Here is a 19,978-nt window from a genome sequence, read left to right on the forward strand (position 1 = left end):
GTCCGCCACACAGAAGGCTATATTTGGACTCGGATCACAGTCCCCTCACAGATTAATTTCATCAAGATTATATTTTAAGCATTGTATCTGAAAATGCTTACTGTGGGCTCGACTGCCACCTTCTGTGCTGTGGCAGGAGGGAGACGTCCTGTCTGAGTGGTACAGATCTGAGTGAGAGCTGTGGTGGCTGCTGGGACTTTGGCCTCTGAATTGGCTCTGCAGGCTCTGGATGAGACGATTCTTCTCCTGCAGCTCTTTGGCCAACCTGGGAGGAGAAGAGGAGCAGGAACGAGTCTTTAACTTGTGATGGACAGTAACTAAGGAAATTTACTTCCGTACAGTTTTTGAAGAGCTGTACTTTACTTGAGTGATTTATTGTTTTGTACTTTTTTACATTTTTATTAGTTTATTAGTTTATTATTACTTACTTAATTTAGCATTTTGATTTTTAACAGCTGGGCTTTTCTTCTAATAAAAAGAACAAGATAATTAAAGCGTTTTGTCAGTTTAAGTTTTTTCGTACAGGATTTGCTTCCTATTCTTAATATTTCAATTCAGTTCAAATGAATTAATTCAGTGCATTATTGTACAGTCAGATGCTTTGTGCTGTTTCAGGACACGTGATGGAAAGTACTTTGAATACTGAAGTATTTTTAAAAGCAAGTACTCTTGTATTTTTACTCACATCATAGTTTAACTTGGCGACTTTTATTGGACTAACATTTGACTAGGAGAATCTTTACTTTGACTCAAGTCCACTACTGTTAAAAAACAACCAACAGCTGGATTTTATGGCACCATCTTATTGGGTTGGACTGGGAGGGAGGAAAAAAACTTGTGAAACAAACACAAAGACTGAAGAACAGCACCCAAAAAAAGAGCGATAAAAGTAAAAAACATTTAACTAGAGGGCTTGCAAAGTTTGGGGGAAACACTCAGCTGGAAGGTTATGAAAGAGGAGTTCACTGCAAACGTCATGCTGTCTGTCTGGATCAAACCCACTCACAGGTCCAGCTGCTCCCTGGTGCATTCAGCCAGTGTGAGGTTTTGTTGGACGAGGACTCTGTTGTTGTGCTGCAGCAGCTCTCTCTCACCCTCTAGCTCCAGCCGCAGATTATCTAACTCCTGCTTTATTCTAGTTGGGCTGTCAAGAGAATCTCTCATAGACTCCTCAAAGGGCAGCAGTGACTCTGATCCACGTTGAAGCTCCCTAGGATTGTCCACATCAGTGATATTATGGTTGAACGGATGTCAATAGGGGCAACTTTGTTTTTTTCATTTCTGATCTAATGATACAAATGTGCTGTTGTAACTAGTTAATTTTAAACATCAAGGAACCGTAAAGTCAGTTTTTAGTAAATTTGTTGCACTTTTGTCCAGAGGGTTGAACTTGCATAGTGGTCTTTGTGTTTCGCCTTCTCGAGGTTAATGTTTGACATGTCAAGAGACAGGACATTCAGACAGAAATGAAGGGGGCACGTGGTGCGTGTGACCTGTGTTGATGCTTGAGATACAGTAGTGGCCCAGTTACGGTCGGCCTGACCTTAATGTTTTGGTTGAAACAAAGACAAAATTAGGCCAACAGCTGGATGCTATTCAATGCTGGGGGGGGGGGGTGTTATAAGGCAATTGGCTGTATAGAGGTGGGGGGTCTTTAAAGGGGTCAGAGAGACAAACATCATCCAAACAGCTCAGCTGACAAAATCAGCATCACCAAAAAAAAAAAGAAAAATCCTTAGCTTTTTGACAGTGAAGCCTTTAGACTGTAAGGATTCGTCTCATGTAATACCAACATCATTATTTCAGTTTGAGACGTACCTGTGAGAAAGTTCCATAGCTGCCACATCCTCATTATCCTGATGAGACTCTCCTGACAGACAGACGAAAAGATGTTGTCAAAGACCTGTCTGGAAAAATTGCTCACAAAGACTGCTCTTCTGGGTTTATCTCTCTGTCATCTTTATTAAATGGCAAAAGGTCTGTTTTCATGTGAATTGATTCCTGTTGTAGTTTTTGCTAAGTATGCCATTTTCTAGTTTTTCCCTTTGCGTTGGTTGTATTTGTTTTATCAAAGTAACAGAGCACAAAGCATTAATAGAGAGTTATTCAGTGTCTGTGCAGCGCAGGTCAGATTGGCAACATTCCTTAAAAGACACCAAGTGAAAAAAGCATCTAGGCAGCAGCTACCTTTGTCTAGTCGTCCTTCCAGCCTGTCTAAAAGACTCAGGCTCTTGTCCAGCTGCTCTTTAACCACCTCCCCCATGTAATAGTCGACTTCACCGGCCTGCAGCAGCTCCTTGAAGGCCTTGCTCAGCTCTTCCAGCTGACGACGCTGCAGGGCCCCCAGCCTGCGGCTCTCCTTGATCTGCTGCCTCAGTTGTGACAGCTCCCTGGCCTGCGACTGTACCAGGGAGTCCAGTCTGACAAGATGACAGAATGAGGGCAAGAAAGTAAAAACCAGCAAAGTTTAAAGCGTGAGACTGAAGATCTGATTTGTGAACTGGCTGTGTGGTGTAAAACAAAGTATTGACAATGCGCTGATATTGCTGACCTGGCAGGCGATGTAGAGCGGCTGCGGGTTTGTGGCAGCTGTTCACTCGCACTTCTCTTCGGGGTTCTCTCTCTTTCCTGTTGTATATTTAGGCTGCTTTTATCCTTCATCGCCTGGTTTTCTCCCTCCTTTTTCTCCCTTTGCTGCCCAGTTCTATAATTCCTATCTTGGCCCTGGTCTTCCTTCTGTTTCCCTTCTTGATCTCTGATGATGATGGATGGTTCAGAGGTGTTGGCAACATGGTCACTGGAAAGGGAGTTCCGACGCAAGAGATTTTGCATTTGGAGGATGAGCCTGCTCTGGTTTTCCAGCTGGATTTTCAGTTCTCTGACTTGTGCCTGAAGCTGGAGAGGGTCCTCCGAAACACCGTAGTCATCATAGACCTGGAGGCTTTTCAGACTGACCTGAAAAACACAGGAAAACTTAACAAAATGAAAATATCAGTTACTCCCGCTGATAGTCTGGGTTGTACAATTTTTTTCCAACTATTCATTGGAAGAACAGAGCTGCTTATACTAGCACTGACTCCTGGGACATTACTGATGTGTTTCTTTGGCTTGATAGTTACACTCACTTGCTATGGGGATTAGCTTGTTACCAGGACATACTAATAATTTCAGAAGGCATTCAAGGAGACACTTGCTTTAGTTTGGGAGAAATCCCAAACCTGACAACAGTTGCTAAGCTATAAATCGTCAAGTAGAATAATAATATAATAATATATTAGACATTATGTTGAATACCTTGGCTGAGCTGAGAGCTGGGGAACTGGGGTATGGGGTGCTGGAAGTTGAGTCCAGGTTTTCAGTCGAGGAGAAGGCTGTCTGTTCATGTTTCAGCAGGGAAGGCAGGCTGGAGGCACTGCAACTAGGCTTTACACTGACCTCTAGATCTGGCAAAATAAGAGATCCAGAGCCAGTCAAAGAAGGCTGAGAAAAACTTAACAAGTTGTGGGAAAGAAAAAGTGATAGTCCCACGTGGAAGTAAAAATCACTTGAATGAGAAGTGCTGGAAAGATGTTCTCAAACTCCAGAGTGGAAACATGCAAGACTTGTTTCAAAGTAGAATATTGACAGCCCATTCAAATTTGATAATAGTGCTAAGAAACACCAGGTTAAACCAGAACAGAGATTGTGTTGTTATCAGACCCACAAAGAAAACATTTCTCAAAGTAAGAGACAGCGTGCTACAGATGCCTTTGTTCAGTCCTCATGCAGACACAGAGAGAGCATCTATACATATTTGAGATTAGTGTCCTCTCAGCAGACATGCAGGGTCTGTCTTGAGACTGTCTACCTGTGCTACTGCTCTCTTCCCTATCGTTCTCACTCTTCCCACTGGTTTCGTAACCCAGGTCCTGCAAATCCACCTGCACGCCTTTGTCATCCTGCTCCAGAGCTGTCATTGGAGGCAATATATTTTGAGTTAGGAAGAAATAATTTCACACCAACAGAATCTTGTCTCTGCTCTTTATGGTGTTCCTGATCAATCTGGAGTCACAAAATTCACTTTTCGTGTGCATGCTTTTGTCACATAGTTATTACAAATTGAAATGCTGAAATAAGGGTTAGGGGTATGTTGTATTATATTACCTCTCCGGGCTGTTTCGGGAGATGATGTCTCAGTGAGAGCAGTGGCCAGTTTCTCCTCCAGGTTTTTGTATGCTTTCTTCTTCTCCCTCAGCGCCTTATGGAGGGTCTCCAGTTGCATTTGAACACTTGGTGGTAGTCCGTTGCCATCATGCACTGTCCTGTTGGTCTCACTCTCCTCTCTGCGGCCCCTCTCCTCTTGTAGGGAAGCCTGTAACTCTGAAATCTTTTGGGAGAGATCACTGAAGACCTTAGAGAGGAGACAGAGTTTCCGATGGAGCTCTCTGTGAGATTGTTCCTTTACTCCCCCTGAAGCAGCGGCCAGATTGGTGTTGGGTTTGGCTGTTGGCTGGGTGGGTATTCCCAGTTCTTCCATCTCTTGCAGGACTCTCTCAAGTTTGTCGAAATCAATTTGCAGTTCAGTGCTGATCTCTGATGATCTTGCAGAAGTTAAGGAGCCAGGATTTGTACAGTGTTCTGCTAGAGAGGCAATGGCAGATTCTGTTGCATTAAGGCAGTTCAGCAGAACTTTGGTCATCTTCTGACTGAAGCCAGTATCATCAGAAGTTCCAGTTTCTGCATGGTGTGCCTCTGATCCCTTTTCTGTTGCCATCTGCCTTGAACATTTACCATCATTGCTAGAACTGCTACCATTGTTGTTCTGCTGTGCAGCAGCATCTGCAACTCTCAATTTCTCCTGCAGCTCTGCATTGAGCCTGTTCTGCTCCCAAAGTGCCTCCTGCAAAGAGTCTGCACGCTGTTGCAGCTCCTTCACAGTGTTGTCAGTGCATCTGAAAACACCACTTGAGTTCTCTCGGTCTGTAAATGCATTTCCCTGGTGTAAGGTATCCTTAATCTTTAAGCAAAGATCACTGATTTCATTGTACTGTTGTTGGCTGTCAGAAGTAGCAATTTTCTCTGCCATGCTCAGAAGCTCTATAAGCTGGTTGTTGAACTCCTCCTTGTCCTCAAGAGCTTTCTGCAGCTCCATGCATCTGCTGTTGAGGGCAACATTGGAAGTTGCTGAACCTGTGCCCGAAACAGTGTGTGACCCAAATCCTTGGCTGTCCAGACTACAGGCTGTCAGGTAAGCAATGGTGGATTCTGCAGCCTGTAAGGCCTCTATATACTGGCAGTTAAGCTGTTCCTTTTCCTGAAGTTGAGCGTGGAGCTCTTCCCAGTCAGCAAGCCGCTCATTGAGCTTGTTGATCAGGGTCTCTTTTTCCTGGCACTCCTGATGGAGGAGCTCCAGCTGAGTGAAAAGATTAGAGTCAGTGTGGGTGTTATCCGGTCTCTGTCCCACTTCAGGGCCCTTGTCTAATCCTTCTTGACTACCACTACAATGAGAGTATCTGATTGTGGAGGAAGGAGAAGTGCTTTGGTGGAGTGACACTGTGGAGTCAGAGTTTTCATGCAGTTGCTGGTCAGACCCATAGACATCATCCAAATAAAAGTGCTGATGTGTGTCAGTTTCAACAGGCGGCCTGCTGCTGTTGCTAGCTTCTGCTCTTAATCTCAAAGGAACAGGAATACGAGATTTGACACCAACCTGCACTCGAAACAAGCAGAACAAAACACACAGAGCAGCATATTAGAAACACTGTTTGGCTTCATGCAGACAACAATGTGGTGTGTCTTTCTATTACTCTTCTAGAAGAAAACTTACTCCGTTCTTTGCCACATCCTGCATTCCAGTCTTTCTTTGTGACTGGCCTTTAGTTTGTGGATCCTCCTTCTCCTCTGAAGTGCTGACAATTACCTCTTTCGTGCCATGGGTCACCCTATCTGACATCTCAGAGTGCCCCTCTTCCTTCAACATCTTGACATCTTGTGTTTTGGTACTCTGCCAGAATTCAGCCTGTCCATCACTGCTGTTGCTGGAGGCATCTGTGCTCTCTTTCTCTTTACACTCAGTAGATTTTTGCTCTTTCAGGAGACCTCGCAACTGCATATTTTCTGCATTGAGTCTGAGTAGCTTATCTCTACAATATAGAAAATTTGATCAGTTTACAAGTCTTAAGTTAAAAATGACGAATATCTGGAGACCATGAAAAGAAAAACCCACCTCAGTTGTGACAGTGATGTAGACCCAAAATCAGTAAGGAGAGATTTAAGTACCATCACGTCTCTGTTTTTCTCCCTAGAATCTCTCCCCCTGGCCTCCAAATTGCTGTTGCCAGACTGAGCATGCTCTCTACTCTGGTCAAGGCCACTGTCCGTACTCTCATCACCTGACAGCTTTCCAGACACCACCTACAAATGACAGTGTAGAAATATGATTTAAAGCAATACGCAAATTTTAATTCCTCATTCACTTAAAATTCAATTCAAAAGCTCTTAAAAATTTAATAAATAACAATCCTTTTCATACCTGCCCTTGGCTGATGTCTGTCTGACTCTCTTTATCCCTTCCAGGGTGACGTGTCCTGTCACTCTGGGTGACAGACTGTGTCTCTTGTGTCTTCTCTAGCTGCTAAAGTAATGGGATGGGAGGCGAGTATGACACACATGGCTCCATAAAAGAAAAACTTAATGAGGGAACAGAATCCATAAGACACTGCACAGCAACAGCAGAATGGCATGATGTGTCTAATGTGGCATGGCGAAGAGAGACCATTTCATGGGACACAGAGATAAAAAAAACAGGGTGTGTTAGGAGAGGTGAAGGATAGAAAAGTGGGTATGTTCTACTACTGACAAGAAAAGCACTTGTTACAGAAATTAGACACACAGTTCCACAGATTAAAGAGACATTAGTAACAGGCTAGACAGACCAGAGGTTAAGATGTAGGATCAAAGGTTTGAGAGGAGCTACTAAAGGTGAATGTTAAACAATGACTCAGAAATTACTAATCAGGAACTTTCTAAATGTGGACATACAGTACAAACATATTTCTGATAAATGACAAAAAGTGTCGTGTAAGGTTTAGGAAATTAATATTCATGTCCCAACTTCCTCCATGTGCAGCTGTCTTTCAGGCTTCTAACCTGTTTCCAGTGGGTATTGCTGGCCACCTCTTCATCTTCCTTGTTGTAAGTGCCATGCGTTTCTTTCTCCAATACAGAAAGTCGGTTCTGCAAATCGTTGTTCAAAGTTTGCAGTCTGCTAACACAGTCCTGCAGGTCCAGTATCTAAAACACAGTGACATTTGTCTTTGTCCTCTGGCATAATTAATTAATGTTGTAGGTTGTATTAATTGTGTCTATGAGGTTGTATATTTGTAAGACTGCGGGACAGTCGTATTTACCTTCTGCTTAAGTTCTTGTGAAGAGAGGTGAGACAAACTGTCATCTTGCCCTTCTTCTACACATATACTCATGTAGGAAGTCTGATCACCAATGAAACTCAAAGTGTCAGCTGAAGCACAGAAAAACAATCTCATGGTCACAAAAAGGATCACGTCTGCTAAAACCACAGCTGGACACATTGAAACGGGAAATCAGTGTATGTCTTCTGGACATACCACCATCATTGGCCCCACCAACACCTCCTCCACGGTTCTGAATGGCTCCCAAACGAGCCTGCAGAGAAGCATTCCAGCGCTGGGCATCTTCCAGCTGATGTCTCATGCTCTCAATTTCTTTAGGGTCAATGTGCTCCATACCTAAAGAGAAACACAGAGCAGCCATGTCACTGGGTGACAACAAAGTGGATTTTCATGTAATATATAAAAATAAGTTAAATACAGCAAGCAAAGCAAAATATAATTTTGTATGGGGGGGAATATATGTATGATGTAAATCTGACTTTTGATGACCAAATTTGATATAAGTTTAAAACAAAACAATCTAGGTGTGTATCGTAGTTGCTGTAGAGTGTAAAGAGAAATCTGCAGCCACAAAAAAACACAAATTTTAAAAAAATTTACGTAAGAGTATACTCACTCTTTTGTACATTTTTGCCCAACATATTGCATGTGTGAATATATGAGCGAGTTATATGCAAAATATAGCAGTTATATAACCAAAACAAGCAATGTCTATTTTGCACTGAATGTGAGCGTGAGCCATGGGCCTGTTACTTACAGCTGACCTATTTATACACGTGGCTCTATTTAGACAGGGGCGGGGTAAGAGCATGCACACAGGCGAAAGCACACATGCATGTGGACACACACTGAAGTAGTTTGGCTTAGACAACTATCTGAGTATACAGTGACACTTATACATCAGTCTCAAAGGGTTCTCCTGATGTCACACAACATCTGAAGTGCACACAGCAAAATACATCAGCTGTATGACGTCATAAGAAATTAACTGGATACTCTGTCATTCTACATCAGTATAATAACCTTTAAAACCTTAAAGTTGTTATATAATGATATGCTTATGCAACTGAATGTAATTCATGTGACAGATGGTTGGATGCATTGGATTAATAGCCAGAGGGTTGTTAGAGAGTGATGCAGTCAACAGACAGCCAAAGGTTTTAATGAGCGAGTCAAAACAATCAGACAGCATGTTGAGAGTGATGGACAGAGCGAAGACAGGCCAACAGCAGCCTTTATTCATTTGCAGCTTTTTTAATAAAGCACAGACAGACTAGTTAAAGGTGTGAAGCCTTTATACTTGAGTGACAAAAAAAACGGACAGCAATTATAACATGGACAAAGAAAAGCAAATTGGGAAGTGATGATGTGAAGAACAGTAAGCAAAGCACACAGAGTAGAGGAGTGAAGGGACCAGGTGTACATGCAGAAATGAAGTGACACATTGAAGACAGGAGAATAAAACACTCAAAAGAGAGGACAGGTGAGTGTGTGTTCACTCTTAACGATCAATGTACATATCCCTGAGCTAAAAATTTCCATAGCAACCAACAACTTCAGTCAAATAAATGCTCTTTCCTTCTATATACCTATTTTTTTTTCCTTTGTTACTTCATGCTTATTTACTCCCCATTGTCATCTACCACCCAGTGTGTTTGCACTGCACCTTCTCTGAGTCTGGCTTTATGTATCTCTCTCTCCAAGTCATCCCTTAACTCCTCATTGGTTTTGATGCTCTCCTCCAGCTTCTGCCTGAGAAGCTGCACTGCCGTCAGCTCCAGCTGCAGAGCATGGAGACGTTGGGCACTGTAAAAAAAACAAAAAAACAAAACAAAACAAAAAACAAACACATCCTCAAAGTTAGGCTACTTCATCATTAAATTCAAACTAATGAATATAATCTACTCTCTCAAATTTTTCCAACATCTAATGTCACGATCACTATCACGATTTAATTGCAACATTTTTGGTAGAGTGACAACTATCCCTACCTGTCCTGCTCCTTAACAGTCCTGACCAGGCTAGAATACAGCTGTTGTTCAGCTCTCAGGGCTTTGTTCAGTGCATCGTGCTCCTGTTGCAAGATTATAATGTTGGGCAAAGCCTTAAGGAAGACAAGAAAATGAAAGGTCAATGGTTTTAACGTCAAAGCTTTACATATGTTGTTTGTTGTTTTTAGTTCATTCAGAGAATTGTGTAAAGTTTCTAGTTTACTTCTTGTTGGCTGTCTCCACCAATCATAGTTATCTCTCTTTGTGGGAGCCCAGGGAAGGATCTCTCCATGTCAGAGCTAATGACCTGATCCTGGGTATGATCAACATGAATGTCCCCTCTCTGACCAAGCCGCTGGTGAAGAACCTGATCGGACACAAAAACAAGACAGGAGGAATCAAAGTGCTGTGGGAGAAGCCATAGAGTTCAATTGTAATCAGAAGAAAAAAGTCTCCTTTTTAAAGCTGCTGTGTGAATCTGTGGATGGGGGAGGGTGTCCTTTACATTGATAATCTCATCCTTGGTCTTCAAAGTGGCAGTCAGAGACTCAATATTAGCAGCTTGACCTTCATTGCGACCCTCCAGCTCAGATAGCAATGACTGAAGCTCTGCCAGTGAAATCTAGATGTGGAAAACAATGTGAGATATTACACAAAATCACACTGATTTGCAATGCTGTCCAGATTCTGGACCAGTTTAAGACCAACTGACCTTCAGTTCGTTCTCCCTCTTCAGAGCTTTATTCAGTGCTTCCGTTTTCTGTGCTAGCTCTTTCTTCAAAATGACAACTGTCTTCTTGGCAAGTGGAATGTTCTCCACGTTATCCTCATTATTTCTCCTGGACAGCTCAGCTTCAGTGTGGGGAAAAAAATAGAATCAGATGTAAGACTGACATGTCTCTAACTTATAAATATCCAGTGAGCAGGTTTAAAAGGTCTAAAGGCCTTACCTTCCCTCTCGTCCAACTTCTCCTGCATGATCTGGATAGTTTGTCTGAGCTCCAACACATGACCTGGTTCCTCCTTCTGTCTGATCTCTGCCAGATACTGATCCCGCTCCTGACCACGCTGCAGAAGCTTCTGCAAAATTATAAAAATATAAAACCCTTTTACTCAGCCAAGTAAAACTAATATCTTTAACTTAGTCCAAAAACCACAATAGAGTTCAGATAGGCCACAAAGTAAAATGAAATCAGAACAGAAAAAACTAGAAACATGTTATTCTCTTTGGGAGATTTAATTTCCTTCTTATTGGGTATTTAAGTCAAGCACATCTTACAAATGAGTGACTGTGTTGTAGCCCAGAGGGACTTACGTTGATGAGGCTGTCTTTTTCAGCAATATGGGCTCTGAGATCTGCATTCTCCAAACAGCCCTCCTGGGCTGATACAGAGCTTTGCTTCTCAGCAGCAGCAAGCTGCTGCTTGCTATCAGACAGCTGCTTCTTCAGTTCGTGAATCTCTTGACTACGCTCAGACAACATGCGGTTATGGTGCTCAGCAGAGTCCTGAAAAGACCAAAAAAAAAAAAAAAAAACAACCCCAAAGACCAACGTCATGAGAGACTAAGTAAGGACATTTATGGGCACTGATGTGCATATTCTGTAAATGTAGTTCCTCCAAATACATCATCAAGACTATAGAAAATGACCTTCAGAAGTTGGTCCTTGCTGCTAATTGTAGCCAGTAGTCCCTCCACTGCACTCTCATTGTCAGCAACCAGCCTTTCCCTGGCCTTCACAGCCTCAGCCAACATAGCCTCGGTGACCTTTAACCTCTGGCCCATCTGTTCAGCAAGGTCATGTGCATGAGTCTGTGACTGGCTCAGCATTGATTCAGCCATTTCCTGCAAAGGCAAAAAGGGTGAACAATCTTGCAGATGGAAACGTCAAATGACAAACAGCGCAGGTAAAAATGGTGAAAACTACGGCAAACATTTTTGATAACAGAGTGTGGGTGAAGGTAAGCATTTGTCAACTAACATCCATGTCTTTTGTCTTGCCCTCCAGAGAACGCTGCAGCTGGCCGATGATGGAGTCCTTCTCCCTCAATGATCTGTTCAGGTTGTCTTCTACATCTTGCTTTGCTCGCTGCAGATTTTTAAGAGTGTTTGCAAGATGCTGCAGCTGCACATCCTTCTCTTTGATCAAACTGTCAGAACTCTAGGAGAGGATAGAAGAGACAAATGCATCAAATTTAGGTTCAACCTTCCAAAATCTGGCCTCAATTTCTGATATTTTATCAGTTATCCTCACATTGATGGTTTCCTCATTGTGAGAGAGCAAGTTATTAAGCCTGTCCAGGTCTCTTTCTTTCTCCCTCAGAGACAGCTGCAGCTGGTGAATCTCATTGTCTTTCTCTTCAATGGCAGCAAATTTCTCATCCAGAGCTTGCTGTGAGAAAGCAAACAGAAGAGTGTCAGAATCAAATTATAATCACCATGGTGAGACAGTTATAAAGAAAGAATGCACACCTCCAGAGCCTTCTCCTTTTCTTTCAGTCTTTGGCGCAGCTTGGAAAGCACACTATCATTTCCTCCTGGGCTTTTGCTTTGCTCAAAGTCTCTGACCATATTCATGTACTCCTGGCAGACACAACAAAAAAACATCAATACATGGAAAGATTTTATAATGTGGTTTAGATTTATGTTTCATTTGGGTCACCTGCAGCTGCTGCTCTTTATCAGCCAAGGTGGATGTGAGCCGCTGAATGGTGGCCTCATGGACCTGCAGTTTCCTTTTGGTTTGATCCAGCATCTCCTGGTACTGCTGCTCCAGAGCACTCTCCTTCTCCCCAATCTCACCATTTAGCTTCTTCAGCTGATTATTCAAATCCTGTAGCAAGGAAATAATAATACTATTGCCATAAAAAGCTCATCTATATATAAAAAAATAAGGGGGACATTGAAAGCCCAATAGCTTTAATGGAAATTCTCCCTGGACAACTATTGCCCTCTTACATTAACGGTTTTATCTCCTTTCTTCTTCTGTTGTTGCAGGTCTTCCAGTTCCACCTCCAGTTGGTCTTTCGTCTGCTGCAAGTCAGCCAGCTCTTGCTCCTTCCTGTCCAGAGCACGCTGTAGCTTTTGTGCTTCAAGTACCTTGGCATGGTGTTCCCCCTGGAGTTGGGCTAGCTCTGTTTGTTTTGCCATTAATAGGTTTTGGTGTTCCTCTACTCCCTGGGTAGATGCATGATAAATATTTACTTAAACAGAGACTTTGAATTTGCAGACCAGATCAATTCTCTTTTTGAGAATTCAATTCCCAAGTTTTCGGCAATATAGCAAATTAACACAAAGTTCAAAGAGGTAGTATTAACTTTTACATTGCTATACACTCAATGAGACTCCTCATAATAAAGTACTGAGCTTGCCTGGTATTTCTGTAGTTGGGCTTTATGTGCCGCCTCTCTAGCCTTGGCCAAAGCATCATCCCTGTCCTCAATCTCATGACACAGTTCTGCAATCTGTGCAATACACAGAGAAAGACGGACAGGTTGGTGTTAGAGCACTGCATAATGCACTCTAGTGAGACCACAAATAGGTAAGTGGCATCATATTTAGTAACAGCTGCTACAATGACCAAAATTGATCTAATTATAATAATATTGTCAATCTTACCTCTTTTTCCTTTTCTTTGAGAACCTGACTCAGGCCCTGGATTGTTTTGTCCCGCTTTAAAGCATTTTTCCTCTCTGAGCTGAGTTCATTCTCATTCTCCTCCAATTTCCCAGACAGAGCCTGTTTAAATAAAATCAGGATCATAGAAAAAAAAAATAATACTCATGAAACGGCTCTTTAAATTTAAAACATTTGGCAAAATGTCTCATTTATAGTTATCACTTTGAACCTTGTTCTGATTCTGGGTATCCTCCAATGTTTTCGCCAGGTTCTCATTTGTGCTTTTCATCTTTGTGAGCTCCTCGGTCAGATGCTTATTGACAGATTCGAGTCGACTAACCTCACTTTTCTTCTCAGCAAATCCAGCGATCACACAAACACAGGAAGAGAAAGGGAAACTGAATTAATACTTGCAAGAATGATTGTTAAATTGTTGTTTGTGACAGTTTATATACCAGTGGCACATTGTTTTGCCCAGCTGGAATAACTGAAGAGAACTACCTCCACTTTGACAGAGGTATATTCATCATCAAATTCCTCTGTAAGGTCATGTAGAGACCTCCATTCTGCATCTTTCTTTCTGCGCTTGGCTTGGGTATTTAGCTGGACAGTACTTAACCTCATCAGGACAGGGATGTGACTCCCTGCAGGGGGAGAGACTTATTGCTTGGAGATGCAACGGAGGAGCTGGATCAAGTCCGAGATCACAGATGGCTGACTGGAAGAGCTGCGGAGCAGTGCTCCTGCCTGAACATTTCCTTCTAGCTCACCAGTGGTAGCACGTTTGGAAGCAAGCACCCTGGCCTCTCTGAGTTTTAGTTTGGGTGGAGGGTCTGAAGACGTGTCTGACGAGGGTTCTCGATTCAGGGACTGCAGGGATGTGGAAAGAACTTTGAATCCAGGTCTTGGCAGTGTGCCCTTGCGTTGGACCAATTCAAAGTACATGCTCTGTGATCTCTGGCGTGTGCCACGAAGACCAAAGCTCTTCATAGATCCTTCGAGCCATGCCCCTGACCCAAGCCTGCTGCTCCTGAGGCTTGGGCGACCAAGAAATGACTCTCTACTAACAATTCTATCCAGACTCACACACCTTCTCATGCGATTTCCCAAGAGACCACTTCCAACCTCAGAGGACAGCTGAGATACAGCCTCATCATCAGCACTGCCCAACTCACTTGACCTAAATGGAATCTTGCAGCCGGTGCTTTCCCTGTCATTATGGTCCAAGCTTGGGTTGTTTTTTTTGTAGATGTGGACGATGCACTGGATCAGGTGTTCTTTCTCCGTCTGCAGCTTCTGGATCTGACTGTTGTGTTCATCCTGCATCTGGCTGATGTTAACATCACACTGCATCACTTTCTCCAACTGGAACACACATTTCCCACATAGGAACTCTCCACGACCATCACGAGTCACCTCCCAGCCCAGTACATGGGACAATATGATTTGTAGCTTCCTCTGAGCTGATGAACTGAAGATCCAGCGACATTGGCTACCGACCAGACGAACACCACATATACGACAGGGGTCCCTCATGGCACCTCATATGTTCCAGACTCCACCACTTGTTACTAGTCAAAAAAACCTCTCATTGCGATACAATTTATCCAGTGACCTAATGGTCATCAGCTTGCCAGCTATGGTAGAGACATCTATCATTTTCTCTCACTGCTTCTGCAATGGAAGCACACAGTGCAGAGCACTGTAAGTCCTAAGCCTTTGATAATCCCTGCTCCCGCCTCTATTTCACTCTCCCCCACACATTCAATCTCATCAAATCCTGTGGGACCGCTGCAGTGATCTGCGTTACGGCCACTGTCAAGCCATCTCTGGAAAGAAGGTCAATTCCACATAGGTGTCTCTCCAAGGGACTGCTAGAGATCATAAAAAACAGTCATGGCATATAGACATATATTCCATCCTGACTGACAGTGTATCTAAAAGTCACCTTTAAGATGAGGAGAGGTTATTTCTGATCATTATAAATGTCAGAATTCATCATTCCTCTGTCAAAGAGAGGCCACTGAAATTCTAGTCATGCCCAAGAATATCCCTGGTAGAGACCTTTCCCCTCTTCTTCACAATTATTTACATTACGTGCTCCAAAGTCCTCACTCAGACTTCATAAACATTAATAAGTTGCGCTATTTTGTTTTTCTTTAATAAGGGAGAGTGGCCAGAAATAACTCTGAGGAACTGTCTCCAGACAGCATGGTAATCCAGTCTTAACACTGTGACCTGCCTCCAAACGGCAAGCCATGACGAGGAACCATGGACACTTCCCAACTAACAGCTTTCCACATTGGCAACGCAGTACTTTCACTTGCATATCTCTTTAACTATTTTCAAATGTCCACCATGACTCTACAGATTGGGCATTTCTATAACTTTCTAAACTGACACATAATGAGTAAAATATCAGTAATCCATCAAACAGCCTTCCAACCTATGAAATGCTAAATCGTGTAGTTTATATAAAGAGTAAAATATTTTTCATTGTCTATAGCAAGGTCTACTAAGCTGTTAGTTGAAGGGTTATGGAATAATGAGAGATTTGTCTATACATTACAAACATCAGTCTAATGTCAGTCAAGTGATCATCAAAGACCACTAGGGCAGCCTAAGTAGTACTAATAATATAAGCTTCCAAATGAATCACTACAGAATGACTAAATAAACAGCCAAGAGGCATTTTTTGTTGTTGTTGTTGTTTTTTATGGCACAAAGAAACACAAAAAACTAAAAAGAAAGGAACTGCCTAAGTAGTTGGCTAGAAGTCAGAGTCACTGTGCACAACAGAGATTTAGACAGGAAGAATCCAATTAAAACCAACCTGAGGGTCTGGTTGCTTTTTGTCCTTCTCGCTGTGCAGCTCGTCCCTAAGTGCCTAAAGGAAGATGGTCAAATATTTCAGGTAATGCTGAATTTAGTAAAATACATGGTTTACATTTTCAAAATATAGCAACAAATGACTCAACATTGTTTCTCGTGCTGAAAATTTTATGAGTTTTGCGTAATTCCAAATCTTTATCAAGATATTGAGGACATACCTCAAGTTCCTGATCTTTCTTAGCGATGAGATCAGACAACTTTATAACACAATCAGCTGACGGTGCATCAGTCTGTTGGTCTGCACTTTTCTTCTGAAGGATCAAGGCTTCCTGGTTCTTCAAAGTAATCCTGAGCTGTTCTATAATACTGGTGTCAGCAAAGAAAAAAAAATCTGAAACAATTCTTAACACAGGAAAATACAAATTAAGCAATGCTTTTGTGCACACCTTGGGTACTTACTTGTCTTTCTCCTGCAACATTTGCTGCGGGTCGTGCGCTAGGCCAGTGACTGGCACAGGGCTAAAGGTGCTTGGTGGACCTAGGGCTTGAATCTGCTTCTCCATGTTAATGTTCTTACGCTTTTCCTGCTCAGCTATGGCAGCCATCTTCTCCACTTCCTCCTCTGCTGTTTGCAAAGACTGATAAGAGGTAGAAACACCAAGTGAGGCATCTACTGAAGAAATTCTTATCAGCGCTGTTATGAGTGTGTGTGGACAAATCAGGCAATTCTGTTCACCAACAAAAATTAACAAGAGTGTTGATGTTAATTCAGGGGTGGGGGAATAATTGAAAGTAACAATGGACATGAACACAATTTCGAAACTATGACTGGCCAAACTATCTCAGACTTTTGAGAGACGCTTGTTATTGGTCTAACCTGTTCCAATTCAGCTATCCTCTTGCTAAATGCTTCTCGAAGAGAATCCATCTCTCTCTGAGCTTGCTCTCTCACACGATGGGGCTCTCCTGATTCTCGACCAGCCAGACTCTCCAATGCTTTTCTAAAAAAAAAAAAAAAAACATTAAAAAGGGAGATACTTTTGGGAGCACATGTTTTCCACAACAAGATTTAATGGAATCCACCTGCCAAATAAAATGAAAAAATTTATTTGCTGTAATTGAACATCAACACATTAAGAAAGTATCGGGAACAATACTTACGATGCAGAAACAAGTAACTCCTGTTTCTCTGCCAGTTCCCTTTTCATAGATTCCAACTCCACTTTCAGCTCAATATTCTACAAAGACATGAAAGCAAAAGTCACAAATTTGGAGCCTTTACAAAAACACTAGCACAAATGTAAAAAGATATCAGAGATTGTTGAGCTTCATGGTTAATTAATATGATGAATTTAACAAACATCATGTTTGATCTTGGAGTGTGTGCTTTAAGAAAACATTCTTTCATGGCATTCCATTTCTCGAATACACTGGGAAAAAAAGAGATGATAAAAGACACAAACAGCCAAAATGAGCCTAAGAAATTCCATGGGGCTTACATCTCAGTCCAACAAACCATCAACAATAAAAAAGCAAGACCGTTGCTGTGAAATTTTTGGTTGAACAAAACCCAGCTGTTAGCAGTGGTTAAAGTTGTGACCTCATTCCGTCCCAGTAGGAAACGCTGAGTCACATGCATCATGAGGCACAGGGGGGTAACATAAATGTATGACAAAGACAGGGCCTTATGCACATTCTTGAAAATGTAATCAAATACAACACCGTTTTGAATATGTCCTCAGTTGAGTCGTCACATTTTTGCTGCATTCGCTCCTCCATGAAATAAATCCGCAGCTTCAGGTTAAAGTTTTCCTTCTTCAAAGCTGTGATTTGCTGCGGAGGAAAGCGCCAAAAACATTTTAATGTCCAGCAGTAAAAGAACTAAACTGAAATGAAATGTGACTTTACTTAAACCAAATGATAAGAAAACAAAGCTAAGACAAATAATTTGGGTCAAAGAACAACGGCGGTTCGGCACTTTGTGTGGAGAAGCAGGACATTGTGTTTACATGGCAAAAAGGTCCATGTGGATGGTTATTGTAATATGAAAGGGCTCCTTCATATCTGTCTGTGTGTTTGGGTGCGTGTGTGTGAAGTAGACTGTGCATCATTGTGCTCCAGGCTCAAAACAGCATACATCTGGTAATGGGGGTTGGGGCTGACTGTCAAAAGAAGGAGGTAAAATGCTAGACCCCTCCATAAACCTCTAATCATGCAGCCAGCCAAGCAGGACAAGCCGTAAATCTGAGGATGCATTCCACCCAAATGCTGAAATATAGGCTTCAGTCCTCCTCCTACAAACTCTCTTCATCACTAAATCTCCATAAATGGTCAGAATGGCTTGGTTTTAGTCAGACTGGGGATCGGGTTTACTAAATCTTAATAACCTGCTTGTTAGGGTGAGATAACGGTGGCTGTATTACCTCATACTGACAAGCTCACATTAATATGTACATTTCAATAAGAAGCATGTATCTGTGATTCATATATAAAATACAACAAATCACTCACATTCTCATAGTCCTTCATGGTGAGTGCTTTGATAGGTGACATCTTGTCAGGGAAGACTGGAGCTGTAAAATGACAAAGTATTAGATATTTACAATTTGGGTGACATCTGCTGTGTAATAAAATGCTTGGAGACATGACATGGAGAGTCCTATTTGCTTACAAGAACAGCTCCTGCTCTCTTAGCCTCCCTCAATCTGTCTATCTATCTCAAGACACAAAGATAGAAAGAGAAGGTAGTCTTGCTTTTAACTGCAAAGACATCAGCAGTGAGACCGTTTCTGGAGAACTGCCCAGTTTAGACCAGCTGAAACAGCCCATGGCTGATCATGTAACACTCGTCAACAACATTTCACAACACTGACTCCTGATTCATGGTGTGATGGCCTAACAGGAAGAGCTTCCTCACTTGTCACACTTACAATATCACTTGCTTGTTGATACTCACTTTATTTTTAAGTTAAGGATGCTGTTTTTGTCCATCTTGCCTTCAGTGCATACTAATATACATAGATAGATACACACATACACAGATAGATAGAGCTCACCGGAAATAATGCCTGAATTTCTAGATCCAGTGTAACAGACATTAATGAGATCCAGAGGCATTTATTAAAGAAAGTACACAACAGTGAAAGACAGAGAGCTAGACAACAGGAGGAGCAGATGATTCCTGAGTCCATGGATGAAAATGAAATATTAAGGTCAGATTCAAGTTCTATCATTAAAGGATAGGATTTCAGGATTTCAGTGCTTCTTCTATGACACTTTTACTGGAAAATTTTGATAGTATTTAATAAAAATAAAAAAAATAAAAAAAACCGTTAAAAGGAACTTTTGCCCAAAGGTCACACCATAACAATGTAATGAATTGTCAGTGATGGTCTAGAGGTCTCTTTGGTTATATTTACACATCTGGCTTGGATTAGAGAGCCACAAATGCTAACCTATATCCCTAAATGAGTTGTTTGCTATCTTTTGTATACTAATTAGATCCTGGATATAATGGTGTCATATAATAAGAGCATAGCTGTGAACTAGAAATAGGCTAAGCTAATTGAGACCACCCAGCCATTCTCTCATCACATCTTTTGATGGGGGAGGAATAAACAATGATTCAGCAGCAGCATTAATTAATACACAAGGGAGAAACACACCTGAGAAAGAAAAAGAACAGCAAGAGAACAAAAGAAAGTCTGACTGTACCCGTCATGTTGTCTGTAGAAAATTCTCCAGCATTTATGGAGTCTGGCAGTGTACAGCTGGAGACAAAATCATGTTGTTAGGAATGCAGTCTAGTCACAATGAATATTTACACATCAGCAACACCGAACAAGACAATTCACATTTTTAAACCTCACAAAACCCAATGCAAGCTTTTCTGCCTATCCTAGCACACTGTACATGCACACACTGATTATTATGGTTTTTGAAAATCACAAATGCAAGGTTTGATGCATTACTCACGCTGGCCAGTTCCATTGAGCGCTAAGGACACTCCAAAAATAGCTTAAGAATGACTCCCTGCTTCATTTACATCCACTCTGGCTGAGTATCTTTTCAGTGTGTGTGTGTGTGTGTGTGTGTGTGAATGTGAATGAGAGAGACCATGTGCCAGTG

At 41.9% G+C, this 19,978-nt stretch overlaps 1 protein-coding gene across 7 annotated transcripts in view; it reads right to left on the bottom strand.

The window, feature by feature from the left end:
- The window catches only part of cdk5rap2 (CDK5 regulatory subunit associated protein 2), a 29,583-nt gene that overhangs the window by 6,819 nt on the left and 2,786 nt on the right, over window positions 1–19,978 (bottom strand). For 5 of the 7 annotated variants that reach the window (XM_029515224.1, XM_029515223.1, XM_029515227.1 and 2 more), the window contains exons 2-38: window positions 19,565–19,620; window positions 18,362–18,423; window positions 17,573–17,683; window positions 17,012–17,088; window positions 16,728–16,851; window positions 16,310–16,488; window positions 16,069–16,216; window positions 15,852–15,905; window positions 13,248–13,367; window positions 13,019–13,138; window positions 12,772–12,864; window positions 12,359–12,577; window positions 12,063–12,233; window positions 11,873–11,983; window positions 11,655–11,792; window positions 11,382–11,561; window positions 11,051–11,245; window positions 10,716–10,907; window positions 10,351–10,480; window positions 10,113–10,252; window positions 9,906–10,022; window positions 9,624–9,767; window positions 9,401–9,513; window positions 9,076–9,215; window positions 7,605–7,745; window positions 7,389–7,498; window positions 7,129–7,272; window positions 6,512–6,613; window positions 6,206–6,393; window positions 5,807–6,122; window positions 4,144–5,689; window positions 3,848–3,949; window positions 3,295–3,443; window positions 2,552–2,955; window positions 2,188–2,420; window positions 1,819–1,870; window positions 102–265 (exon numbers count right to left, since the gene is read on the bottom strand). In XM_029515224.1, coding sequence (XP_029371084.1) covers window positions 102–265; window positions 1,819–1,870; window positions 2,188–2,420; window positions 2,552–2,955; window positions 3,295–3,443; window positions 3,848–3,949; window positions 4,144–5,689; window positions 5,807–6,122; window positions 6,206–6,393; window positions 6,512–6,613; window positions 7,129–7,272; window positions 7,389–7,498; window positions 7,605–7,745; window positions 9,076–9,215; window positions 9,401–9,513; window positions 9,624–9,767; window positions 9,906–10,022; window positions 10,113–10,252; window positions 10,351–10,480; window positions 10,716–10,907; window positions 11,051–11,245; window positions 11,382–11,561; window positions 11,655–11,792; window positions 11,873–11,983; window positions 12,063–12,233; window positions 12,359–12,577; window positions 12,772–12,864; window positions 13,019–13,138; window positions 13,248–13,367; window positions 15,852–15,905; window positions 16,069–16,216; window positions 16,310–16,488; window positions 16,728–16,851; window positions 17,012–17,088; window positions 17,573–17,683; window positions 18,362–18,423; window positions 19,565–19,620 — 6,785 coding nt within the window. The remainder of the gene's footprint in view (window positions 1–101; window positions 266–1,818; window positions 1,871–2,187; window positions 2,421–2,551; window positions 2,956–3,294; window positions 3,444–3,847; window positions 3,950–4,143; window positions 5,690–5,806; window positions 6,123–6,205; window positions 6,394–6,511; window positions 6,614–7,128; window positions 7,273–7,388; window positions 7,499–7,604; window positions 7,746–9,075; window positions 9,216–9,400; window positions 9,514–9,623; window positions 9,768–9,905; window positions 10,023–10,112; window positions 10,253–10,350; window positions 10,481–10,715; window positions 10,908–11,050; window positions 11,246–11,381; window positions 11,562–11,654; window positions 11,793–11,872; window positions 11,984–12,062; window positions 12,234–12,358; window positions 12,578–12,771; window positions 12,865–13,018; window positions 13,139–13,247; window positions 13,368–15,851; window positions 15,906–16,068; window positions 16,217–16,309; window positions 16,489–16,727; window positions 16,852–17,011; window positions 17,089–17,572; window positions 17,684–18,361; window positions 18,424–19,564; window positions 19,621–19,978) is intronic. The other 2 variants (XM_029515222.1, XM_029515225.1) reach the window with 2 other exon arrangements.

This window comes from Echeneis naucrates, chromosome 12, assembly GCF_900963305.1.
Source record: "Echeneis naucrates chromosome 12, fEcheNa1.1, whole genome shotgun sequence".
Taxonomy (NCBI): Eukaryota; Metazoa; Chordata; class Actinopteri; order Carangiformes; family Echeneidae; genus Echeneis; species Echeneis naucrates.